Source organism: Bos javanicus, chromosome 19 (assembly GCF_032452875.1).
Source record: "Bos javanicus breed banteng chromosome 19, ARS-OSU_banteng_1.0, whole genome shotgun sequence".
In the NCBI taxonomy this organism is placed as follows: Eukaryota; Metazoa; Chordata; class Mammalia; order Artiodactyla; family Bovidae; genus Bos; species Bos javanicus.
In genome coordinates this window covers 36,195,692-36,222,625 of record NC_083886.1, presented here as the reverse complement: position 1 = coordinate 36,222,625, position 26,934 = coordinate 36,195,692, and the positions used below count along the sequence as shown (strand labels likewise).

At 58.5% G+C, this 26,934-nt stretch overlaps 1 protein-coding gene across 15 annotated transcripts in view; it reads right to left on the bottom strand.

Annotated features, from left to right (window-relative positions):
* Window positions 1-26,934, bottom strand: part of PEMT (phosphatidylethanolamine N-methyltransferase) — a 35,794-nt gene that overhangs the window by 260 nt on the left and 8,600 nt on the right. For 3 of the 15 annotated variants that reach the window (XM_061391274.1, XM_061391263.1, XM_061391268.1), the window contains 5 exons: window positions 24,985-25,092; window positions 7,059-7,174; window positions 4,312-4,457; window positions 2,875-2,986; window positions 292-366 (listed from right to left, as the gene is read on the bottom strand). In XM_061391274.1, coding sequence (XP_061247258.1) covers window positions 292-366; window positions 2,875-2,986; window positions 4,312-4,457; window positions 7,059-7,174; window positions 24,985-25,077 — 542 coding nt within the window. In that variant the 5' untranslated portion in view covers window positions 25,078-25,092. Of the gene's footprint in view, window positions 1-291; window positions 367-1,422; window positions 1,611-2,874; window positions 2,987-4,311; window positions 4,458-7,058; window positions 7,175-7,757; window positions 7,895-8,613; window positions 8,719-9,846; window positions 9,949-24,984; window positions 25,093-25,196; window positions 25,679-25,707; window positions 25,733-26,934 lie in introns of those variants that run through there. The other 12 variants (XM_061391259.1, XM_061391265.1, XM_061391271.1 and 9 more) reach the window with 9 other exon arrangements.

Genomic DNA, 26,934 nt, shown 5'->3' with positions numbered 1-26,934 from the left:
CTGCAGGGGTGAGAGAGGCTCGGTCAGCTGGTGCTGAGCTTGACACTGCCACCCATGCTCCCCACCCAGGGTGGACAGGGTGGGGGGTCCGTGTGTGACCAGAAAGAGCCAGCACTGCCAGCCTGGCTCCCAGGCCTGTCCTTTACCCGGTCAGCTGCCCATCTGCTGCTCTGACAGTGACCTGGCCATGGCCACCTGCCAGGGTCACAGGGAGGCCCTGTAGGGAGAGGAAGGCCCAGTGCGGGTCCCACAGGCACACGGCGTCCCCAGCCCGAGACAGCGCCTACTCACTCCTCATACACGATGGCGACCATGTAGATGAGCGCCACCAGCGCGGTCAGCAGCAGGCCGGTGGGGCTGGCGTGCCTGCGGGGAAACGCCGGGTCAGGGGCAGGCCCGGGCCAGCCTTTTCTCGGACAAGGGTCCACCTCACCACTGCCTGTCCAGGCCCGGGCCTCAGGCCTCCAGCTGCAGCTGGAAACTCAGGACAGAGTGGAGGGAGAATGCAGGGAGAAACGAACGACCGGCCTCCCCGAATCACCCGAGTGGTCAGCATGTTTTTTTTCCGCACAGGAGGTCATGGGGCCTCTGCCCATAAGAAGCCGTGTTCTTAGGCTGTTTTCTAGAAATGGGGCCAGGGCACCCAAAGCCAGGTGGAGTGTCCAGGGAGCCCCTTCACGGGCTCTCTGCTGGTGACTGCTGCCGAGGCTGGGCCCCCACATCCAGAGAGTTGAGGAGGAGACAAGAGGAAGTCCTGGAGCCCAGGAGCTGGAGGGGAGCATGAGGCCCAGGCTGGGTGGCTCAAGGCAGATGGCTACCCCCGACCAGGGACCCTCTGCCTGCCCACTCCCACTCCCCAGAACCTCACACCGTCTGGGGGCTTCAGGGACAGTGAAGGCCAAGTGCCCCCTATGACACCCCCACCTTCCATTCTGTGGGCTCCATTCAAATTGACCTTGAGGGTGAGCTGGGCCACCTGGTCCTTGGCACTGCCACGTGGACATGCCAAGGGCACAGATGCTTTGGGGCTGAAACGAGATCTGCCCTCCTGAGGCCCTGCTCACGGCCCTGGTGCTGCTTCCTGGAGTCGGCAGAGCCTCCCCCCACCCCACCCCCAACCCGCCGGGGGACCTCAGGGCCAGGGCTCCGTGGCCACAGTATCCCTAAGGTGGCCAGCCCCAGCCTGGGAAGCCAGCCCCTTGTCAGCCGGGCACAGACCCTGAACGGGAGCCAAATGCCTTTCTCTGTTCTGTCTGTGTGAACTTCCCCACCTTGAAAGCACTGTCACCAAACAGCCGTGTGCAAGTGATCATCCCACACTGCAGATGAGGAAACTGAGGCCCACAGGGAAACTCTGGCCCATGTGCCAGAGCCCAGAGCCTGGAGTGGGGCTGGGGAGGTCCCAGGGACCCAGCTGTGCACCTTGGGGAGGGGCGTCTCTCAGGCTGACGAGCTGATGCCCTAGGAATCCCAGCACCTTGGACCTTCTGGGGCTTCCACACATCTGGTTGCTTGGGCCAACGGGAAGCTCTGTCTGTGGGGCCCCAGGTCGGGGACAGATGGGCTGGGAAGGGCTGGGAGCAGCCCTGCTGGGTCAGCGTCTGGCGGCCCTAGGTAATGGAGTATGTCTAATGAGCTCTCGGATGAAGGGCTCCCTCCCCTGCACAACTGAGGTCCCTCCTCATCCCACATGGCTGGTGCCCTCCTGAGGGGCCTGTGCGAGCCTGGGCCCCTAGGGTTCCTCATATGTTCTTGAGAGCCTTGGCCTAACAGCCCTGTAGAGGGGGCAACTTCTCACTCCTGGAGACAGAGAAGACCCACTCTGTGATTTTGCCCTGGGAGGCCCCGTCTAAGCACAGAGGAAGAACCTGTATGTGTGTGCATATCAGGAGGTCAGGGAGGACTTCTTGGAGGAGGGGACACCTCAAGTTGGGTTTGGAAAGATTGACTGGGAGTGAAAGTGAGAGGAAAGGTGGGTGTGCTGGCAGGGAAGTTTGCAGAAGGACCTCTGTGGGGTTCACCCTGCCAGTCTCAGGTAGGACACACTATGGGGAGTGGGTAAGCCTGTGGGGGGAGCCTGCCTCCCTGGATCCCACTGCCCCAGTCCAGGAGAGAGGGGCCAGGCTGAAGGCAGGTGGATGGGGGGCTTCCTGGTCTGAAGTGGGCACAGGCGGGGGGTCCCAGCAGACTCACAAGTGCCACTCCAGCTCCTTGTCACTCAAAGCCCAGAGCCTGGATCCCATGTACCCCCCCACCCCTGAAGGTGGGGCTGGTGGGGGAACGTCCGCTCCAGACGGTCCACCATCAAGGTTTGTTCCTTTAGGTCCTGTCGTCCTTCTGGACTCTGGGGGCACCTGTGACCTTCCTGGAAAGTTGTTTTCTAGCGTTCAGTAAAAGCAGAATTGTTTCTACAAAGAAAACCTTTCTATGGAAGAAATTCTAATCCAGAAAATGGACAGATGGGAGATGCCGTGGGGGGCACGTGTACCAGGCTCCTGGACTGTGGGTTACTGGCCGGAGGAGCCCTAGTCTGTGGGGCGTGGATCCTGCAGGCTGGCTGTGGGCAGGGGGCCTCCCTGCCCAGTTCCAGCACTGGGTTGGCAGCCTGTGGTCCCTAGGCCAAGAACAGTTTTTATATTTGTAGTTGTTTAAGAAAATCAAAAGAATATTTTGTGACTTGTGAAAATGACGTGAAATTCAAATTTCACAACCACGGCCACTCCGTCACCTGCTGCCCAGGAGCCTCCCACTCTTTTAAGAGGAAGTCTGCCAACCTCATTCTAGGATGTTCTCTGCTCCCACCAGTGAGGAGCTCCCCAGGAAAGGAACCCTAACCAGCGCCCTGGGCTCCATGGGGCACGAGGGCTGACTCACACAATGGCCCAGCCCAGGTAGATGGCTGTGCTGCCCCAGTACATGGGGTTGTCCAGGACGCTGAACGGGAACATGGTCACTCTGGCCTCCTTGAGGATCCCGAAGTAGTCGCCTGCAAACAGGGCGGGCAGGAAGGAGGGTCATAGCCTGGCTGCCCCATCCAGAGGGAGGTGTGCAGGCACTGGGGGTGTGCCCAGGGGCTGCGCCCCCACCGGCTCTTGCCTCTGTGCCTTTGCATGTTCTGTCCCCTCTGCTTGGGGACTTTCCCTGCTCTCTGGACACCTCTCCTCCTTTGCCACCTCCTCGGCTTGTGGTACTTCCTGTCGCCCTTCCCTTCACCTGCCCCCCACTGTCTAAAGCACACCTACCCCTACTCACTATCTCTGCTCCACGTCCCCCTCCTCCCTCAGCTGGGCCACTCCCACCTGGGCCACCAGCCTGGAGATCAGCTCTCCCCCTGCAGCCAGCCCAGAGCTTCTCCCAGGGGAGGGTGTGGTGGTCCGAGAGGCAGGGGACACAGACCCGGTGTCCAGCGCAGTCCGGCCTGGCCCGGGCATGGCCCACAGGGAGCAGCGCTGCTCACTAGGGCCCCATGGTGTATCCCTCGTGCTCCAGGCACAGGTGGGCCTGGAGGAGTAGCAGCTGCATCACCATCACCGCTGTCTGGAGACAGGGCTCGCGGCCAGGGAGCCTTTCTTCCCGGTGGCACAGAAGTCTGCTTCAGGGTGGCTCATGGCGGGGGGCGGGGACTCGGCCACTCTGACCTACATTCCTGAGCCTGAGGGCCCCACGTTCCAGGTCGTTTCTCCTGGGGCTCCCCCACAGGCGGCTTCCAGGCCCCTCCCCAACCCTCCTCCAGACCCTGGCTGCCCTTTCCCCTGCCCCTGCTGTGGGGCTGCTAACCCCTGGTCTCCTGAGGTTGGCTACACCACCACCCCTCCCTCCCCTGGCTCCCTTCCCCACCCTACCCCTGTGAGGCCCACACAATGATCCCCACCTGCTCCTGGGCCCCCAGAGGACCTCCCCTGTGGGACCCTCCTCCTGGGAGGACGCCCCAGTCTCCTGCATGGCCCTCAGGGACTTGAGTGATGTGATCCCTGGCTGGCCTTCTGCTCTGGCCCCACTGACCCGCGCACATCAGCCGCCCTGCTCCCTCCCCCCAGAGTCCCAGACTGGGAGTTGGTGTCTGTAGGACGTCCAGCCCTGCCAGCACTGGGTTTTCAGCCCCAAAGCTCCGGAGCCACGGGCAAGGAGAGGGGCCAGCGCCCCTACCTGTTGCCAGCCCAAGACCTGAACACAGGAACAGAAGCCCGGCCCATCCTGGAGGCCAAGCAGCTGGCTGGGGCTTAAGAGTCTGTCCCCCAGCGCTGAGCAGGGCAGGCTGAGGCCTGGAGTTGGGGGGAGCAGGGCCCTGGCCCCCCACACTCAGGGTCTTACCTAGGAAGGTCCCGGTGAAGCCCAGCGCCAGGAAACTGGAAAGGACAAACACGCCACCCACTCCCAGGAGTGCCAGGCCCACGTGGTAGGCCGCAGGGTTGTCCAGGCTCTGCATCCGGGGCTGGCTCAGCATGGCCTGCGTGAAGCTGTGGGCAGGGCGGGGAGGTCACCGCCACACAGAGGGGCCGCCCACCCCGCCCCCCAGGCCCCCAGAGTAGCCTGTCCAGGGGTCTCAGGCAAGTCCTGAGGGTGAGTCAAGTGGCCTGCTGAGGGGCCGCCACGGAAGAAGTGACCGGAATAGGGGGCTGGTGCCTGCTTCCAGAGAAGCCAGAAATCCTGACTTGTCTGTAACACGTAGTGGTTTTAAGAAACAGATTATGAATGACAACATTTTAGACTCTGCAGGACAGCAGGGTGTTCAGTCTGAGGATGACTGGCACTGCAGAGGGAAGGAGACTCGGGAATCATGCCTCCACCCAACTGTCCCTCCGTCGTGAGCACGCCTACCCGCCCTCCGTCCTCCATTCCTCCCCCTCTCTTTCCTTCTTTTGGCCACACCCCACAGCTTGTGGGATCTTAGTTCCCTGACCAGGATTGAACTCGTGCCCTCGGCAGTGGAAGCAGGAGCCGTAACCACTGGACAACCCTGCCAGGCTCTTTCTAGCAGAGCAAGTTCCATCTCCCTTTGTCCACTCCATTAGCTGGATGTCGTCAAACTCCTTAGGTTGAGCTAAAGCCCGCCTCCCTATAACTCTCTCCTCAGACTACAGTCAGCTCTTGGAGAACAGAGGCTTCTCCCCTGAGCACCTCCCTGGCGCCAGCCCATGCCAGGCAGAAGGGATCACAGTCTGTGTTCATCAACCAAGAAAAGCAGCCCCCTTCCCCAAAGTGAGAAAGGGGAACAGGGAGGCGGGAGAAGCATCTGTTTGAACAGCAAACAGGACACCACGGGCAGACGCCTGCACGGTGACCTGTCAAACAGTGGCACATGTGTCAGGGCACACCTGGCCCCTGGTCACACTGCCCACGCCCCCTGCTCTCCACCCACCTCTCCTGCTGCTGGGCTCAGGGTCACCCTGCAGCTCCAGGCTGAGCTGCTGGGATTGGCTCAGAGCCGCACACCCCGTGTGGTGCCAGGTGGCCGCGCCCATGCCCCACCCCTGCACCCTCCCTGGGCTCTGATAAACCCACAGTTCTGAGAGCTGGCACCTCAGGCCACAGCTCAGCCCCCTCCCACCCCTCCACCTCTCCTGTCTGTAGAGCAAGTGGCCTGGACACAGCCTTGTGAGCTGACGGACGGACACCACTCCCAGGGAGAGGTCCTAAATGTCACAAAACTATACCTCAAGGTGTCTGAAAGGGTCAATTTTATTAATGTGTCTTTTACCACATACACCCACACCCACACACAGGCACAGAAAACCCACCTGCAGGAACCACATAAAGCGACAGCGGAAGGATGCTGGGGAGCGGCGGTGGGGGCGGGTGGGCAGGACTCCCACAAGCCCTGCACCTGAACCCCACCCAGACCTGTCAGCGGGGGGCAAACAGGAGGAGGACCATAGAGGGGAGAAGGGAAAACAGGCCTGCTTGCAGTGGAGGGGTCCTTTCTCGGCCCCCAAATTCCCTGGGTGGTTAATTCACCCGGGAGGAAAGCCGTAGCCAAAAGGTTGACAGTGACACAATGACACGGGGAGAGGGACACACAGGCCTGGACGCAGGGAGAGGGGCTGGGCCTGGGTCTCTCCCCTGCCAGGCCTCTCAGGGGCCCAGGACGCGACACGTCCTGCCAGCACCAGCCTTGCGGTAGGATGGCAGGGACAGCAGCTTGTCTATAGACCCGCCTCTGCTGGCCTCTGCAGGCCAGTGGGGTTCAAGTTGGGGCCACATGGAGGATGTCGTCAGCCCTCCAGACAGACAGGCTCTCCATCACCTTGCCCTCTGCCCCTCCACTCCCCCCACGCCCACCTGGCCGCCCACCTTGGTGCAGCCCACCTGCAGGGTAGGATGGACCACCCGGCTCCACCCCATAGGAACAGTGGTGGGGCTGGGCCTGGGGTCCAGGGTTTTTTTTCCCTACATGGTGGACTCAGGAGGCCAAGAATACACAAGAACTAGAAACAGCACATTGTTGAAGGGAAAACAGGCAGCAGGTCCCGTCTCCTGAGATGTGATGTTTCAGGAGCTTTAAATGCCCCCTTGGTGACAGCCAGGGAGAAGGGGCCATGGGGGATGCTGTGTGCTCACTCATTCATTCATTTACTCGCTCACTCCTTCAGAAGGGCCAGGGTGCCTGCAAAGACTCCTGCACTGGGCTGCCCACCAGGTGGGGCTGTTTGGGTCTATCTGCCACCCCACCCCCACCTCCCCCCCCCCCCCGCCCCCACCACACACCGCCATAAGCTGAGTTTTCAGAGTAACTGGGGGAGGAAGGGGGTGTGCAGCAGCCAACCCCATTGTGGAGGGATTCCACCAAGCTTGCCTAGCTGCCCTCTCCACCACACCCAGGTCACTGCTCGCTGCGTGGGGCCACCTCTCCAGGTGGAGCCCAAGAAGGGGTTTCCCTGAGCCAGCAGAGCCAGTGGGGGAGATGGGCTCAGAGCAGCCCCCTAGTCCCCGCGCCCCGCCCCTCACGTTGGCTCCAGGCACCTCCCACCTCTTCCCTGGTTGGGGTGGGATGGAGGACGGGGCTCCCCCAGGGGCCTGGGGTGGGGTTGGGGGTAGCGGGGGAGGGGAGGGGTCCTTACCAGTGGGAGCGCAGGACGTTCAAGAGCAGGATGGCCCCACCCAGGGTGTAACAGGCCAGGCGGGGGGACCCAAAGGCCTTGCTCAGCTTTCGGGTCTTGTGTTCCCATCTCGCAACCTACGTGCAGAGAGAGCAGTTGAGACCCAAGGGGCCCTTGTCGGGGGGTGGAGTGGGGGGGGGCGGTCACATGGTGGGGGGGTCATGCAGGGGCGGGGTACGGGGAGGGGTCTCGGGCCACCTCCACGGCGGGGGACGACCTGTGCCAACAGAACACAAAGTCCTTCTGGAAATGGCTGAACACTGAAGCAGGAGGAGGCCAGGAGACCTGGGGGCAGCTGAGCCCCTCGGCCCTGAGCAGCTCGGCTCCCTCACCCAGGGTCCAGAACACATTCGGAATCACACACTCCATGGACATGGGGTCTGGGACCATGGAGGGGAGGGAATCTGGGAGGAGCCCAGCGCCACCCCCTCCCTCTGGACACACCCACTGTCCCAGACCCTTGGCTCTACACTCCCAGAGCTTTCACTTTTTAGCCACAGAAACCTTTTATTTTTCCAAACTCATCAGGCCCAGACTCTCACCCTTCAGCAGCTAATGGTGGAGCAAAGTGGGAGTGGGCTCCCCAGGGCCCCTCCTGCCTCTACTGTCCCCAATCCCCTTGCCTGTCGCTCTGGCATGAAAACCAGCTGGCTGACTCACTCTCAGTCGGGAGGGCATCTGGATGGTCAGTTTTCAGGACAGGAACCTGCGCATGGTTCCTTCTGGGGGCCTGGGGGACCATCCCCCTCCAGAGTAGCTGGGCCAAGATGGGGTCCACCAAGGGGTGGTGAGAGGTCCTGTAGGGTAAAGTGTCCTTGGCCAGAGGAAGCAGCCTGTGTTCACACACGGACCCCAGGCTCAAGCCACAGGGATGGATAGGACGTCCACACTGTTCCAAGAACCCAGGGATGTCAAGATTCCAACAGTAAAAATCACACCAACATCAACTCAGCACCAGACAATTTTAAGTATTTTCATCTGAGCTCATTTAACACTCAAAACCAGCCTGGGGTGGGTGGGGTGAGATCCATTTATATGTGGGGAAGACAGGGCTCCTCAGGAGTGACCAGAAGGGCCACCCAGCTGTAAGAGGAGAATCTGAGTGGCTCCTCAGCTCCTAGCCCAGCACCCTTTCTGTCTGAGGGGCTCAGCCATTCTTCAAAAATGCTGTCTTAGGCACAAAACCTTGTTTCTGGTGTGGTATGTCAAGACGCATATTTAAAGGCCAATAATTTTTTTTTTCTCTCTGTTGATGAGGTAATGCTTTCAAAATCAGCCACCGAGTCACCTCCTCACCCCTCCTGCAGGCCAGTAGGAGGACCACAGGCCCAGGCCGCCACTTGTCCCCCACACTCGGGAACCACCAGGTGCGGTGGGAGCAGGCGTGTTCCTCCCTCTGCTTCTCAGAGCCGCCCCCCACCCCCGCCACTGAATGGGACCCTTGGACAGAGTGGGGTGCATCATCACAAAGATGTAATCACCCAAACCCAGACACCCTACTAGACAAGTGACTCACTCTCCTCCCCAAGTAGATGACATGGAAGAAAGTGAGAGGCTCAGGAGTCACATCCACCGAGTGCAACGTGCAAACCTCATTTGGATCCTGATGCATACACACCAACTGGAACAAGATAGTTTTGACACAATCAAGAAGAACTGAACACAGACTGAGTATTGTATGACATTTATTACTGCTGTCCTTTCTACTTCTAGCCAAGAAGGATGGCATTTACCCACTCGCCTGAAACACACACACACACACAAAACAGACAAATATACAAGGGCTTTCCAAACACTGGACATGAAGGAGTGAAGGATGCTGATTTAAGCCTCACCCCATCGATAATAACTTAAATGCTTATGGCCAAGCATCTCAATTAAAAGGCAGAGATTGTCAGACTGGATAAAAAATGATCCAATTGCATGCTGGCTACACAAAATACACTTATAAAGATTCAAACCAGCTAACCACAACAGGCTGGCACGACAGTCACTCTACTAACACTGGTGGAAATGAGGCTGAGTGGTTGTATAAATTTTAGACAAAGTAGATTTCAGAGCAAACATTATTACCAAGATAGAGAAGATTGTTTCACAATTAACCAAGAAGACATAACATCCTAAACATTCATGCACTTGATGCCAGAGCTTACAGTCCATGAAGTAAAACTGATAAATCTGCAAAACAGAAATAGTTACTTCAACACCCCTCTCAGTACTGATAGAACAGGTAAGGATAAAGATTTGAATACTGTCAACCAACTCGGTATTGCTAAGTCACTTTAGTCGCGTGCGACTCTGTGTGACTCCATAGACGGCAGCCCACCAGGCTCCGCCATCCCTGGGATTCTCCAGGCAAGAACACTGGAGTGGGTTGCCACTTCCTTTTCCAATGCATGAAAGTGAAAAGTGAAAGGGAAGTCGGTATACTGACGTTTATAAAAGACCTCACTCAACAACAACAGGAAAAGAAATTAGTTTCAAGTGCACACAGGAGATTTACCAAGATAGAGCACATTCCGGGAAGTAAAACAAGTCACGGTAAGCGTTCCACATCACACAACGTGTGTTTTCTGACCACAATGGAGTTAATCGGAAATTAATAACAGAAAAAGCTCTCTGAAAAAATCCCCAAACATCTAGAAACTAAGTAACACATTTCCTAAAAAACCAACTCCTGGGGGAAAGGAAAAATGGAAAAGGAAACAAGAAGGATTTTGAATTGAGTGAAAATGAAAGCACAACATACCAGCATCTGTGGGATGCTGCGGCTTGGGAGGGTTTATGGCACTGAACACCCACAGGAGAGAGAAGGAAGGTCTCGGTCACTGGTCTCAGCTCCCACAAGAAACTAGAGAAAGGAGAGAAAATGAAACCCGTGTAAGTAGGAGAAAGTGTGGAGTGGAAATCAATGATAGAAAATAGAAAAACACTAGAGAAAAATCAATGAAACCAAGAGCTGGTCCTCTAAAACCTCTACTCAAACTGAGCAAGAAAAAAAAAAGACACAGATTCTCAACATCTAGACTAGAGTCTACAGACATTAAAAGGGCAAAAAAGGATACATGAAAAACTTTACACCAGTGAATTTGACCAAAGCTTGTGCAGGAAAAGAAGCAGAGGGTTCAACCAGCATACACTATGTCCATCCATGTATTTTGACATGGAGTCAAAAGTCTTCACAAAAGAAAGTTCCAGGTCCAGAGGGCTTCACTGGTGAATCCTACCAAACATTTAAGGAAGAAATAATCCCAATTATGTACAAACTGTTCCCAAAAACTGAAAAGGAAGGAACACTCCCCAACTCACTCCATGAAGCCAGCATTACCAGATACCAAAACATCACCAAAAAAAAAATAGAGAAAAAGACCCTTCCTGAACAAAACTCAAAAATTCTAGACAAAACATTAACGAATCAGCCAATGGAATCAACAATATACTAAAAGGACAATACATCCGCACAACCGAGTGAGGTTTATACCAGGAGTGAAAAGTTGGTTTAACATTTGAAAACCAGTCAATGTAATTTACCATATAAACAAACTACATAAGAAGAAAACACTATGATCGCCTTAAGAGACACAAAAGAACATTTGACAAAAATCCAATATACCTTCCTGACAGAAAGTCAGCACGGGAGGTGTGATAGGGAACACCCTTGTCCGAACGCAAGGCATCTGTGAAAACCCAGCTGCTGACATCACCCCAGATGCTCCCATAGGCCAGGAAGAAGACCTCATGTCCACTGAAACACGCATGACCCGCAATCACCTACACAAACTGATGAAATCGACAGATAGTGCAGGATGCGTACCCCGAAAACTGAAGCTTCACTAAGAACTTGAGAAAAGACTTCAATAAACGAAGAGGGACTTCCCTGGTGGCCCAGTGGTTAAGATTTCTCCTTTCAACACAAGGGATGTGGGTTTGATTCCCAGTCAGGGAGCTAAGATCACACAAGCCTCGAGACCAAAAAAACAAAACATAAAACAGAAGCGATTCTGTAACAAATTCAATAAAGACTTTATAAATGGTCCACATCAAAAAAAAAAAAAAATCTTAAAAAAAAAAAAAAAAACAGAGTGTCCGTGGGTCTGGAAGCTTAGCATTAGTAAGAAGTCTGTTCTCCTTGATTGGTCTATAGATTCAACTTGACCCCAATCAAAATCCTAACAGGCTTTTTGCTGCAAATTGACAGACTGGTTCTAAAATTCTCACAGAAATGCAAAGCACTCAGAATAGCCAAAACAAATGAAAAAGAAGAACAGAGCGGGGCCAACTCGGCAGATTTTGAGCCATGTTATAAAGCGACCGGGATCAGGACTGTGGTGCTGGTGCAAAGGCAGACACGCGGATCGTCAGAACAGAACAGGGAGTCCTGAAGTAGGACTGCGTGTGTCGGGTTAACTGATGTGTGGCCAAGTGCGAGGGCGATCAGTTCAGAGGACAGAGGGGAACGAGGCTGGGGGTCACACACAGAACCTGTAACTCAGACCACACACACAGATGAACACAAGCAGGTTAACAGTCTGAGTACGAAACCTGAAACCATGAAACGTCTAGAGGAAAACACACGAGAAAAGCCATAGGCCCTGAGTCATGCAGCGATGTCTTAGATGCACATGACTTGCAGAGGAGGAGATGTGATGGACGAACCTGAGGGCGGGGCCGGGGCTGCCGTCATGCTCCCCCACCCCAGGGGGCAGTGAGCTGCCTTCACCTCCCACTGCAGGGTCTGGGATGGGGTGGTCTGGAGGCTCTCAAATGGCAAATTCCTCAGAGGACGGCTCGGCTGTGAGGCCCCACTGGCAGCCCACCCTCCCTGGACCCACAGCTGGGCCAGGGCTGGAGACACCCCACCTATGCCCACCCGGAGGCAGCAGGAAAGACCCCCAGCACCCCCACAAGAAAGCTAGTCACACCCTCAGTAGGTCATGAGGTGGCTGCATGGCCCAAGAGCCCCACGCCTGGCAGGCCCGGGCATCCCAACGACGTGGTCTTTGCTTAAGCAACCCAAAATCCTAACAGGCTTTTTGCTGCAAATTGACAGACTGGTTCTAAAATTCTCTTTGCCCGTTTTTAAGTTTTATATAATCAATACACTAAACAGACAGGGAGACTTCCTACTGAGAGAGGTCCTCGGGTATTCACTTAAATGAGCGTTTTCCTCCTGCACTTTCAGCGTTTGAATGACACAGCATTTTAGGATCTCTTTAAAATTTTAAATGAAACAAGGCCCACTGGTATGAAGGCACTGGGAAAACAGCCAAGGAGCTAGTGGCTCTTCAACTATTAACCAAACACAGCAAAACCCAGCCTTCCTTCTCTGATCAATATTTACATGGACTTCAGCCCTGGCAAGGAAATTTGGCCGTGTTGGTGACAGCTGGGTGGCTGTGTGGGTATGTGGGTTCGGTAAGCGGCTGGCTGGGCCTCCCTCGGCATCAGCGGGCTGGGTGGGTCACACCACCGACACCATCACTAACACCAACATCAGTGTCAGCCCAGCACGAGCACCTCCAGCCAGGAGGCTTCTTTCTTTTTTTTTCTGAGATAAGAGTAGTTTATTTTAGAAGAAGAGACTCTTTCAGGGCAGATTTAGAGGTAAAGTAAAATTCATTGAGGCAGAGGACACTTCCATTGGACTGGAAAATTCCCCTCAATCTACCCCCGTCCCTGCCCACCAGCCTCTGCTCTGGTTTCTGCCCTGTCCAGCCTTCTCCAGCGCCTGTTCACACGGAAGCCCGCCTTCTGCAGCTGCCCTCCCTCAGCCACCAGACCATCCAGGGTGCTGTGCGTGGATGGACCTCAGCTGGCTCCACAGCCCTGGCCGGGGCCCTACAGCACATGTGGCTGCGGGGCTGGAGGGAAGCCAGGCTTCAGTGGCCTGGGCGCCTGTGCCCACCACCCACCCCCTGCTGTGCAACCCCCAGGAGGGTGGGCAGGAGACCCTTGGGGGGCGCTTCCCACAGTCCACAGCCGGAGGCTCAGAGCAGGTCGGGGCAAGATTCCTGCCGACAGCGAGAAGCCGAGGCGTGGGGCATGGAGATCCCCTCCCGAGACTGGAGAGCAGCACAGAAAGGAAAGGGGTGAGGGGTCCAGGGCAGAGATGGCCAGTGGGGCCACAGGCAGGGTGCAGGAAGGATCCGGGGAAGGTGCAGGGAAGGGGAGAGAAGGCCCCAGAGATCAACAGCTACGTGTCCATGTTCCAGGGGTAACCTCAGTGTTCAGAGATAGGCGTGACAGAGCGGGGCTGTGCCCAGGGCTACAGAGAGGCCTGCTTGTGAGCCCCTGCCCAGAGAGGATGGGCCTGTGCCCAGCGCCACCTAGGAGAAGGTGCTATGGGGCCAGCGAAGCCCCCCGGGGAATATCAGAACATCAGTGCTGAGCCCGAGGGTGCAGCTAATCCTCTTATCCCCCGGGGCCAGCGCTGCACTGAGCAAAGTGCTTTGCCTAATTGTGCTTCTCACAGTTAATCCAGGAGAGAGGCAGGTCTCCATGGACCGAGGTGACACAACCTGAGGAGGCCCGGCTCGCAGGGAGCTGGCCAGCTCAGGCCACCAAGGGCACTCAACCCTGCTGGGGCCCTCATCCCGGCTCACTTCCAGGACGCGCCTGGCCAGGCGTCGGGCTGGGAGGGGCCTGTCTCTTGGCCACCACCGGCCTCCCGGAGTGAGCTGGCCAAGGCAGGGCCTCGCACTTGGTGGGACTGTCTTTCAAGGAAGAAAGGCAGGAGCATGGCCTGAACCTTTCAGCCAGGACGGCACCCCTTCTGGCCCCGGGTGTGAGTGGGATGAGCCGGGCCTGGAGCCCTCACTTCCCTGAGGTCATCGGGGGCATAGGTTGAGGCCTCTGGGCTGGCCTGGTGGTGCCATCCATCGGGGATGCAGCCCTGTCTGGGGTTCCTGATGCCAGGAGGGCTTGGGGACAGGGTACTGCTCCTCCTGGCTGCCTCCCTTCTGAGGCTGGCCTCCTGCTGCCTCTAAGTGGGTTCCTCAAACCCAGCGTGGTCCCCAGAACAGCAGGGTGGCCGCCGAGTCAGAGTCTGAACTTCCACCAGACACCTGGGGTTGTGGAGGAGTGTTGTGCCGTTCCAGGACAGGTTGGGGTCCGGAAGTCGTTGGCCCCTGACTCGGCTCCTCCGTAGCCAGCCCTGGGCCCCTTGGGGCACACTCACCGCCCTGCTGACACTCGACTCCTCGGGTCCTAGCTGGTGTGTGAGCTCTCTCAACCCATGGGAAGACCCCTGAAGGTTACCATTCTAGAAGTAGTCATGGCATTGCACACCCCTGGGGCTGGCTGGGGTCGGAGAACGGGTGGAGGCACACAGCAAAACCAAGCTCCTGCTTTCCTTGACGCCTGAGCTTGACCACGCACAGTACTCTCCAGGGGACCCTACCAGCGGTCAGGCACTTGTATCAACAAGCTCGCAGACGGAGTTTGCCCTTTGAGGGGTCCCAGGAATGCCTTCCCGGGAGAAGTTGGCACCTCTCACAGAACACAGCACCAGCTGTGAGCAGCACCCGCCGGGGACCATCAGTCCCTGCCACCGCCCACCAGAAAAGCGCTTCAGTCTACACACAAGGGAGCAGCAGCACAGAGAGGGTAAGTGGCCCACCCAAAGCCACACAGCTGTGAAGTGGAAAGCCCGCCTGGAACCCAGAGCCTGTTTCTAACCACTAAGCCCCTGGGCCTCCTGGCTACCCCTTCCCCAGGCATCCCCCACCTCTGATTTGCTGGTTCTGAGTCCCACTTCCTGAGGGGCAGGCTGGCGGCCCATCGGGCATCTCCCATCAGACCAGGAATTTGCCCATGTAAAGCCAGGGAAGGGGGAGGGGTGGGGACGCACCCCACTGCTCTGCAGAAGCCTTCAGTGTTTCCATCATGGGAGCTCGAAATGCTGGTGGGAGTGAGGACAGGCGCGCTGGTGGTGGAGGTGACAACCCTGAGCTCCTTCCTGAGCCATCCTGGCTGCAGCCCTCAGCCCCACCGGGCATTTCCCAGTCATGAGGGCCATGGCACCCCAGCTTCCCGAAGGGGGCTGGTCGCCGGGCCCCCGAACAGCCCCACCCTGCAGAGCTGGACTGGTCCTGGGTACTTCAGGCAGGCCGGCCAGAACCACCAAGACAGAGCCCAGCCACGTAGGTCAACCCCAGGCACCTCAGCCCATGCAAGAGGCCACAGGCCCTGTGTCCCTGACGTCCATCTGCCCAGACACCACAGCTTCCTGCCCATTTCTGCCACCTGGAGGGGCTGCCCCCGCCCTTTGCATGCTGTCGGCCACGAGGGAGGCTCTCCTCAGGCAGCCTCTCCACCTCGTCCTGCAACCAGGGTCCCGGCCTCACCGTGTGCAGACTCCCCACCACAGGGTCTGGATGGCCTCTCCTGTCCCCCATCTCCGGGGTGAGCTGTGACTCAGCTACTCGTTCCAGAACACAGAACAAGCCCTGCTTTTGCTTCCAAACTTTGCTCACGATGTTCCCTCTCCTGATAATGAGGCCGTGCTGAGGCAGGAGACGTCCTCAGCTTTGGAGACGTGGGGATAGCAACTGTGCAAGGTGTCCTGGGACCTGGGTGACGTGGGCTGCTCTCTGTTCCAAGGATGTAAATTTGCCAATTAAAATCAATGTTCCTTCTGCCTCCCATCCTCAGGGGTCTCTACCCTGTCCCCTCCATCCCCGGGCCCACATGCTGTACCTTGCTCCCCCTGGGGCATCTTCTGAACCCCAGAGTCTTTCCAGAGGCAACCCCCTCCCCAAGCAGCCTGGGAGCCACGTGGAGCCACTTCGGCCTCCCTGAGCCTCCTGGGCATCCTGTGTGTGGACACAGGCTGAATCCCCAACCCGCTAAGAGCCTACATCCGTGGCCACCTCTGTGTGTGCAGGAGCCCAGTCGGAGCCATGAGGGGGACGGAGGGCAGTGACGGTGTCGGCGAGAGTGTGTCACTCAGCCCAGTCATGGCAGGAGCCCACAGGGCTGGTGCCGCCCAGCAGCCTAGAACCCACCAACTCACTGAGCACTCATTCATATGAGCTGGGGCCCTGGCAGGTGCAGCGGGACTTTCTGAGCAGAAGCAGATGAGGCCAGGCTGGGGACGGTGGGCGTGACAGACTGTGTCACACACAGTCCTGCTGGCCACCAGCCTCTGGCTGGGGACCAGAACAAAGATGCTGGGAACCAAGCGAGCCCAGGGAGGGGGACCCCACTGTTCACCCCCGGTGGGGTGGGAATCAACACTACCTTGGTCACCCCTGGGGTTCAGCTGTAACAGGGGAAGAGGGGCTGCCATCCCAGGGGAGGGTTATAGCCCACGGCTTATGACCCGGGGCCTCCACCAAGTCCCAGAGCTCCTGAAAACTGCCAGGCTCCGGTACTGACAGGCGCACCTGGGCTCTCACAGCTGCTGCAGCACCGAGCTGGGGTCGTGCCCTCTGCCACATGCCTAGCCCGGCCCTGGCCACTGGGCACTGTGTTCTTTCTTCTCCTTTTAAAGGACAGGAACAAGGCGGCCGGCGGCTGGGCCTCTGCACAAGTCTACGTGCTCTCAGGGCTGAGCCTGGTGACCCCCTGAGGCTGGGGGAGCCCGCGGTTCCTCAAGGGCCGGAGCTGAGCTCCCCTCCTGCTGCAGCTGCTGACAACGGGGCCGACCTCCTTGGGGCAGAGACTCAGGACAGTTAATCCAGCACCCAGGGGCACCAGAGGGAAGTGTTTACAGAGCAGCCCAGGCCAGGCCAGGCTCCCAGCAGCTGCTGGGCACTGAGGCGACCAGGGCAGTGTGGTCTCTGCCCTCGGGGCCTCCAGTGTCGGCAGGCATGCCAAGGATGTGATCACCTTGGATGAGAACAGGTGCTGGGAGGAAGAATAATTTGGCATGGGGGGCAAGGGGAGGCCTCCCTGACAGATGACCCTCACTGGAGGCCTGAGGGCTGAAAAGGAGGTTGACACAGTGCAGAGAAAAGGGTCCTGCAGCAGGGGCAGGTAGCTTGCCATGCTCCGGGGCACTGTCTTGCCCAGACCAGCGAGCCCCATCCAGCTGGCCAGGCCGTGTGCCGGCCTCAGCTCAGGGTAGACAGAGTGGGCCGGGGTTCCGCTCTACACCTCGGACATGGTATTTGGCAGGTAAGGTGTCTTTATCAGGAAGAGCCAGAGGTGCTAGGAGGGCCAGGCAGTCTCAGAAACAAGGGACATCACACAACCAGAGGAGACAGCAGAGCAGAGGAGCCAGAGACAGAGGGAAATTCCTACCCCAGACCCAGCAGGTCAGAAGGGCAAACACAGGGGCCAAGAGGGGGAACCCATGACGGCCAGGTCCATCGGCACCACCCCACCAGCACCACCCCACCTCACAAGGATTGCAGCTGATCAGGCCCTGCCGTCCACAGACCAGACTTGGGAGCTGCCTGTGTCCAGTGGGGAGCAAGTACGAGGCCCGGAACTTTGACGGGAGGGGAACCCATGGTGGAAGATTCAAGAGGCATTGAGAAGGACGAGGAGTCATCATGCCCGTGGCCTCCAGAGGCCCAGAGGCCCCACGGTCAGTGGCCAAAGGTGTGGACACAGGCCTTGAAGATGGGCAGGAGGCCCATCAGGCAGTGGATGTAGAGGTCGCACCGGCTGCACACGTGCCCAATCTATGACGTGTCCAGAGGTCTCCCTGATCCGGCGCCGGGTCCAGCTCTGCAGTGACCACAGCCTGGCCTTTTACTTTGGACCCAAGTAAGACTCTGTTAAAGTGGCAGAGACAGAATGGGGGTCCCCATGTCCAGCTACTACCCCCCTCCCCACGAGGCTGTCACCCCCCCAGACCCTCTGCCCGCTTGTTACAATTGCAGCTAAGAAAATCCACCCCCTCCTTGGGCAGAACTCGTGCTTTCCCACTGGGCCTGAGCGCTGCAAGGCGGCACGTCCTGGTCACGACCACGGACCGCCTGGGCCTGAGTCCTTCAGAGGCTGTGGAGACGCAGCAGCGGCTTTCCCTGCCCATGCCACCCCTAGCAGAGAAGCACAGAGAGGCTTCATCCTGACGGAAACCCAATCCCCTTCACAGAGCCGTGCGACTGGGGACAGTCTCTCCTCGCTGGGTACAGCCTGGGTCAAAATACCGTGTTCTGGGCTAGCTAATCTTCCCCCTCCAGCAGGGCAGGAACACACCTGGGACCTGGGCGGGGGGCAGTGATCACGGCTCTGTGTCCCCGAGGACGCACGAGACAGAATACGGAACAGTGCGGTCCCGCCCACAGCACGCTCTCTCCAGGAAGAGTCTGCGTGGCCTCCCGAGGGGCTCTGGGACTCCTGCGGCACCTGGGGGTCAAGGATCATGCACGAACCACCTGGCCAGCTGGCCTCCATTCAGCCTCGGGACACAGGGCCTGGGCCTCCCGGCCATCTTTCCCATCAGAGCCTTGCCGCCCCGGGACCTGGAGCTGCCAGGTCCCAAAGTGGATCCTGGACATAAGCAGATAAGCAGGACGAGCACATTTGCTCTGGGGCTGTTTATGGGCCGAGTCTGAGACCCGGTGCTCATCTGCTGGTGGAGCCCAGTGAGCTGAGAACAGCATGTCCCCATGAGGGGCTGAGAGAGCGAAGAGGCCTCTGGAGGCGGAAGTCTCCATGGAGGGTCACGGGAACAGGGCCCAACGCTTAGGAAACCCCAACACAGGCCGGTTCCCACGACTGCTCTGAGGTCAGCGTCCCCCGATTTTTTGAAGGAGAGGATGAGGGGCCTACTGGGCCTGCCACAGGAGCAGGAGGCGTCTCATTGCACCCGAGCCTTGACACAGAGCACACCCGGGGCTGGGGGCAGGGGACAGACGGCCATTCTTACCACCACCATCTGCAGATGGTGGGCCGTGGGCCATGCATGTGTGTGGCCAACATTTAAACTTTTAACAGACTAAATTCAGAGAGACCAAAAAAAAGAGACCCTCCTCCCCCACCCCAGGGGGAGCCAGAGCCGAAAGATCCTACATCTTCAAGGCCAAGGAGACGGGGGTCATGCGCTTTTCCAGGGTGACCCCCTCCCTCTGGGGAACGATGACTACTGCTTCCAGTGGACATGGCTGCACTTCACATACAATTCTAAGGAGCCCCATACAGCAGGTGAGAGGCAGGCCAGGAGGAAGATGCTGGCAGCAGACATATCAGCAGGCAAGGGGTCAGAACCACTGGATGAGCCCAGGGCCCGCCTCCCAGCCTGCCCACCCCCTCCCCTGTGCCCCGTCCTCTTGAGCCCTTGGGCTCCCAAGGAGAGCAGGGCCGGAGGACCTTCCCTGACCAGTTCGGGGAAATATTGCCCGAAGCAGGTTCCTCCCAGAAGGTGCTGGCCAAACCTGCCTCGTCTACCCAGTGACTTGCCCTCCAGCAATGGAGGCCATGGCCCACCTTCTGGCCAGTCCGTCTCTGTGTCTCCATTGAGCTCCGCCCGGGAGGGGCCCCAAGAGAGAAGCTCTGCTCCTGTCCACTCCCCCGCCACTGAGGCCACCGGTGGTACCTCCCCCACCCCGGGGAACGTGCTGGCTTCACAGCTAACAAGGGGTGAGGCCGGGCTGTCCTTGTTCCCTCTCTAATTCTCCTGCTGTTCTGACATGCACACCCAAGGTCTAAAATTAGGCCATTGGATTTCACACCTGACTTTCTGAGCTCCTGGGGAAGGGGGGGTCAGCGCTGATCCAGAAAGGTGTCAAATCTGTATCAGGAACAACATCTTCTGGACACGCTGCTCCGTCCGCCGGGTGGCGGGCTGCCTGTCTGTATGCCACGGCCCTCGGGGTCCCAGCCCCCCGGTCACCATTTGCACAATTTCAAACGTGAGGGCACCTGGCAGGCAGGGGGATAAAAAGGCTGTGAGGTCCCCACCATGTCCTCGGACCGAGTGCTGAGATGCCCTGTAGGCCACGCTCAGACCTGGGCCAGAGAACCAGGGTCAGGGCTCCAACTAACCCCTAGATGGGAAGACCCGGCCAGTGCGCTCTGCCCAAAACCTGGCGGCCAGGCTGCCGTCGGGGCTCAGCTGCCGGAGGGCTGAGCCCATGCTGGAACACCCTCCCACTGCCATTGGGGTTTGTTTCGGAGGGACCCTGAGGTGCTCCCAGCAGGGCCCTGCCCCTGCCTGTCGCATCCATGGGGCTGCCTCAGGGAGGTCACAGTCCTGCCAGCCTAGAAACCCGGTGCTTTCGACCACACCTGCCCTCTCCCCACGCCTGCTTCTCAGAAAGCAGCTGGTGCAAGTGTTTCGCTGTTGGTACAAGGAGACAGCTTCTGGCGGTCAGGACCCTTCACCTCCGCCACCAGCCGACCTGTGAGACCTGGCCGCTCCCTTGGCAGCAGCCTCAGTCAGGGCTGACCCTTTCACGCTTCCCGCCCACCTCCAAGCCGCCTGCTACGGGCTCCAGAGGCGCTGATGTGGCATCCAAGTGCGGCTGACAATGGACTGACTGTCCCAGAACCTGCCCTGAGCTGAGCCGCAAGTGACTGCAGGATAGCACCATTGCCCGGGCAGCCCAGCCACAAACAGTGACCAGGAGAGGCCAACAGGGAGTGCCAGGTGGCCAGAGAGGAGGAGGGGTGGCAGCTGCCAGCCAGCTGCAAGCGAACTTCTAGTCCAACCTCGAGACCCTGACAACTGTGCCTGTTTTACAGATGAGAAAAACCAAAATTTGGCTCAGAGAAGCCAAAATTCCCACCCAGGTCCAGGTCAGGAGGCCGCAGCAGCAGGATAGGCCACTGTGCTCAGACGCCCATGCCCCTCCCTGGGCTGGCGAGACAGGCAGGGAGGACTTAGGAGGGCAGAGGCACAGCTGCACTTGGCTTCTGGGGCCAAGCAGCCAAGGATGGGCCCAAAGTCACTGGAGCCGTCCTGCCCCTGGCACCCCTCCTAGGTGGCTGCCTCTCAAGGCCACCCCACAGAGAGCCCATACACTGTCAGAGTGGGGTGCACCCCAGCCCAGCAGGCGCATCCTAGGCTGCAGGGGGTGGGGCTGCAAGGCTGGACCCCCGACAGGGCCTCTCCTGCCAGCAGGGCCCCTGGTCCTGCCCCAGCTGGGCCAGCCAGCTTGCCATTCAGGGCTGTGTCTGCACCGGGAAGGCCCTCCTGGAGGAGGGCTGGGGAAGAAGGGGGGCCGGGGAGGAGGGGGGCCTGGGGAGGAGAGGGTAACGCACAGAAGCAGGAGCCCCAGCTGTCAGGTTCGGCTCTGCTCTCACAGCTGTGTGACCTAGGCAGGTCAAGCGACCTCTCTGGTCCTTAGCTGCCACTTCTGAAAAAATCTGGGGTGGACCCGCCCATCCCCCCCAGGAGTCTGCACATCAAATCCATTTGGGGAGGTGGTGACAACAATGCTTAGTCTCAGGACGGCCATCAGTGAGTACACCTGCCCCTAGCGCCCCCAGTCTCTGTCCCGCCCCCCTCGCTGCAGAGCAGCCCCTGATCCCCCACCCAAGGCTGCTGGGGACATTGAGAGCAGTTGGCTGACCCCCGCCCGCCACCTCGCCCAGGACCCGCAGAACAAGGCTGGACTCTACAGAGCCGAGAGCAGAGAGACTGGGCAGGAGAGCTCTGCCTGTGCCCCCTCCTCCCATGCTCCCCAATGCTGAGCAGTGCTCGTGCCTGACACCCTGAGAGAGGACAGGGAAAGCTGAGCGCGGGCAGATTCACCTCTGTCCCCGCCAGGCACAAGGGTGGGTCTGCCCCGAGGGGGGTGGGTCCCAGAGGCAGTGAAGACAGGCCCAGCCCCGGAGTGACCCCCCAGCTCATCATCTCCCAAGGCAGCCCCCCTCCCTGCAAAGCTGGTCGTGGGCACAGGAACTGTCCTCCAAGACTGGTTGGAGCCTCAGACAACAAGTACGGGATTTGGACAAATTAGTCTAGGAAGCTTTGCAGCCCCAATCCTACCCTCCCCTGATTCCCCAGATGCATCAGGTGGCCTGGTTCTCCATCCCTCTCTGCCCAGGACTCTGGGTCCCTCCCGACCTCGTGATCTCTGTCCCCCGGAGCCCTCTCGTGACCTCTGTCCCCTGGAGCCCACACTCCAAGGCCAATGCCTCTTTGGAGAAACTACAGGGATCTCAGGTCCAGAAACACCGTGTGCCCAGGGGCCTTCCCTGAGGTGCCCTGGGCATCGAGTCCCAGGGTCTTCGGGCTGGGTCTTGACCGCTTCCCACCCTAGCCCCCCTGAGGCTCAGGGAGCCAGGGCAGGGCCAGGAGGCGGGATCAGAGGAAACGCGGCATGAACGGGCTCCTATGGCTGCTCCTCCTGGCCAAGTGTGGCCCAGGCTTCCAGACCCTTCACACCCATTCCCCTCCCCCGCCGCCTGGCAGCCACCCTGGAGGAGAGCTGGACAAAGGCCACCCCTTGCCCCAACACCCTCCAGACCTCAGATGATACAGCTGAGGCCCAGGCCAGAGCAAGTGGGCAGTAAATAGAGACAAACCCCACGCCTTGGACATTTTTCCTGAATCTCAGATGGCCTCAGAGGAGGACCAAGGAATGGTGCAAAGCCGACGACACAGCCAGGCTGGCACTATAGGTCAGCGGGAGGACCTACTACTCGCCCCCAGTGGAGAAACGACCTGGCCTCTGGCCCCCAGGCCACTCAGGGCTCACCCACAATAACTTACTGGGCCAGGCCCTACCCTCAGCTCCCAGGAGCCCTCGGTCTAAAGGAGGGGCGAAACGCAAACTCACAAGGATCAGGGCCCACAGACGTCTGCTGGGGCCAGGGCTCGGGGAGGGCTGGTGGGAGAGGGGGGCCCTTCTCGGAGGGAGCAGACCCTGCAAAGGCGGGGGGGTTGGGGGCATGCGAGGAGACCCAGGGGGTATGTGTCATCAAACCGCCCCTCTGTGCATCAGGGACCCCAGAGGTAACCCACCAGCCCCCCACACCTGTCCTACCAAATCAACACAAGCTCGGATGCAAATGCTGCCCCACTGCCCACCACTACCTCCAGCGGTGAAGCACCCCAGGAGAGGCGCTTTGTCTACCCCCACGCCCCAGCAGGACTGAGAGGAAACTCAGGCTGTACCCCTGGAACGTCAGGAGCCGGGGGGAGAAGCAGCCCAATCAGGTGGGGTCTTGCTGGGACTCCCTCCTCACTGCCTCACCCGCCACACGGTCTGGGCGCCTGGCAAGCTACCTGGTACCATACGTACCAGTTTGGGTTGGGGTTAGGGTTAGGGTATGCTTTAATGCTGCCCTGCTCAGACCCCTAGACTCTAAAGTTAGCCCAGCTGCTGCCCGCTGCCCCACACAGCTCTCCCTTCAGGGCTCGGGCCATGGGGCGGGCAGGGCTGCACATCCTAAGAAGCACACACACACATGCCATGGCACATCCAGGCCAGAGGAGAAGCGTGGGTCCTGGTGACACTGGGCTGACCGTCCCCACTGGGAGCCGAGGCCAGACACCCCATAGCTCTGCAAAAATCCGGCTCGCTGTGGAGCCCAGTTCGTGCACAGCCGTGCCCTCGGAGTGAGACTCTGAGCCAGACGGGAGCAAGGGTATCAGACAGCCTGTCCACGCCCAGCCCAGCTCCCCGTGCTCACATGTGCACATGCATGTACAGCCACGTGTGCACCTCTCACACACATCTCACTGCTGCCTGAGACACAACCAGGGTGCAGGCCAGCACTAGGGGTCCTTCCTCGGGACCGCCGGCCTGTCCACCTCCCCACCCACCCCTGCCTGGCTCCTCCCGAAGCTCAGTCCAGCCAAGGAGCCCCGACCCCGCTGGCTGCCTGTCTCCGGGACAACTCCGGACGCCAGCTTCTGTGTAACTGCTCACTGGTTTCAGGCTTTCGGCCCCTAGATCTGGGGGAGAGTGTCCCTGCTGTTCTGGACTACCCAGCCTGTGGTCACATGTCAGGGAATCCAGCAGGGCGTGTGGAAAAGGACACAAGTCCTTCCCCTCAAGGAGACCAGTCTGTCAGGACAGAGGGACGGCACATTGATCAGGACGCGTGTCCCTCCCCTCAAGGAGACCAGTGTGTCTGTCGGGAGGGACAGCATGTTGACCAGGGCGTGGCCCTCCCCTCAAGGAGACCATTCTGTCTGTCTGTGGCCTCTTTGTGATGAGCAGCCCCGCCCCCACCCTGCTCCCACCAGATGAAGAGAAGACCTAACTCGTCAACCAAATGCAAATATGTCCTGTTCTGCCCTGGGGACCGAGTGGCCACCTGAGATGAAGAAAGCTTGGAACAGCATGTGCCGACGCCCTGGAGGTGAGCATAAGGCGTCCACAGCTCTGCCAGCTGGCGCCTTGGGGGTGGCCTCTCCCCCACCCCCAAGATGCTGCTGCAGACAGCAGACCAGAGGCCCCAAAAGCTTCCCCTCATCCTGCCGGGGAGAGGCGTCTCCCCGAAGGGCTGGCAAAGGGATGGCCCAGAGCCCACTGCCCTCTCTCCACCTCCCACCCAGCCTCCGCAAGGCCCCGTGCCCACAGATGACCTGGCGGGGGTCTGCCACCTGGTTCACTTGCTGTGGGTTCCTTCCTGCTCCCCAGTGCCCGTCAGCCCAGGGGCTGCAGACCACTCTGAGGGAAGCCACATTTGGAAAAAGTGACCATGGCTACAGAGCACATCTGGTGCTGGGTGGGAGATTCACAAGAAAATGGCTTTGTTGCGCACGTAGCAGGAGGGGAGCCAACCCCAGCCTAGACCTTCCAACTCACCCATTGGAACAGTGGCCCCGCCAGGCACACAGGGCAGCCCTGGGCTGTCTGCTAAAGCCAAGATGTGGCAGGACCCCAGGGGAGGGGCATCCTCCCCAGGTGCCAACCTTGGCAGGGAAGCAGGAGGATGCTCCCACGCTGACCAGAGACAGACAGGGAGGGAAGAGCCGCCAGTCTGTCCGTCTGTCCACCTGTCTGTCCATGCAGCCCGCCCTGGGTGCACTTACCACATTCCAGAAGAGCGGATTGAAGACAATGGCAAGGACGGCAGCCACAAAGTGGGGTTCCGAGAGGTCCACGTAGCCAAGCAGCTGGGTCATAATGCAGAGGTCTGCCTGAAGGGACAGAGTGGCATCAGTGGGAGACGGGCCTGCCCCACCTGGCCCCACCTGGCCAACACCGGAGAGAAGACAAGCCCAGAGCTCAGAAATAAAGTTACCCTCCGGGAACAGGCCGGCAGGCTCTGGTGCGTCCAAGTCCGGCAAACATTACTACAGTGTAATCTCATAAATCTGAAGATAAAAAGCAAAACCCAGCCAGCCGTGTTATGCCTGTTGGAGGGCGGCTGGGCCACAGTGGAAGCCAGGGAGGAAATCGGTGACTCTGAAGGTGAGTATCCAGCACCTGGTGGAGCAGCGACCCCACTAGGGTAACCAGGACCCTGCGGAGGTGTTTAGAGCTAACCTGAGGGGCCGACACCCGTGTGAGGATGCTCAGCATCTGAGAACCAGATGAAAAGAGCAGCAGTGGCTTTTCCCACCTGCTGGACTGCACTCCTGAGTGTTGGTGGGGTCCCCAACCCCAGGCACCGGCCCCGGGAACATACACATGTGCGCATGGCTGCTCCTATCGGCACGCATGCAACATGTGTGCATCACAGGAGCTTGGGAAAACCAGATGCACCACCCCAAAGCAATTAGAGAATTTAAACAGACCAGGTCTGTGCCAACTTGCCTTGTTTTCAAATACACGTCAAATGGATGAGGAAGCTGCAGCGCCCCAGAGCCCTTGTGCATTTTCAGGAACTACCACCATATAGCTGAGCACCCCTCCTGTGCCTGGGCCAGGTCTCCCCCACCTTCTCCCTGTCCACCCTCTGGCCGCTCACTCTTTGTGGCCCCCACCCACTCCATGCTGGTAGCTCTCTGCGGCTATGACAACCAAAAACAGCTCCAGACATGGCCCAGACATCCCTGGGGACAGAACTGAGATCTGCCCCCACACTGGCCTCTGGGGACAAGGAGGAGACAGCCAGATGCTTCCAGCACTGAGTTTTTTCTTTAAAAAGGATGAGACACCACTGATATTCTGAGTGCTAAGTTACTGCATCACTCTCTGTTTTTTGTTTTTAGACATCCATGATACCTCTCCACATGCAGTTCAGTTCAGTTCAGTCACTCAGTCATGTCTGACTCTTTGTGACCCCATGGACTGCAGCACACCAGACTTCCCTGTCCATCACCAACTCCTGGAGCTTACTCAAACTCATGTCCATCACGTCAGTGATGCCACCCAAACATCTCATCCTCTGTTGTCCTCTTCTCTTCCCGTCTTCAATCTTTCCCAGCATCAAGGTCTTTTTCAATGAGTCGGTTCTTCACATCAGGTGGCCAAAGTATTGGAGTTTCAGCTTCAGCATCAGTCCTTGCAATGAATATTCAGGACTGATTTCCTTTAGGATGGACTGGTTGGATCTCCTTGCAGTCCAAGGGATTCTCAAGAGTCTTCTCCAACACTACAGTTCAAAAGCATCAATTCTTTGGTGCTCAGCTTTCTTTATAGTCGAACTGTCAGTCCATACATGACTACTGGAAAAACCATAGCCTTGACTAGACGGACCTTTGTTGGCAAAGTAATGTCTGTGCTTTTTAATATGCTGTCTAGGTTGGTCATAGCTTTTCTTCCAGGGAGCAAGTGTCTTTTAATATCATGGCTGCAGTCACCATCTGCAGCGATTTTGGAACCCAAGAAAATAAAGTCTCTCACTGTTTCCATTGTTCCACCATCTATTTGCCATGAAGTGATGGGACCGGATGCCATGATCTTAGTTTTTTGAATGTTGAGTTTTAAGTCAACTTTTCCCCTCTCCTCTTTCACTCTTATCAAGAGGCTCTTTAGTCCACATGCAAGTCACAATAAAAATAAGCCTCAGCTGGGAAGAAAGTCAGGACCATGGG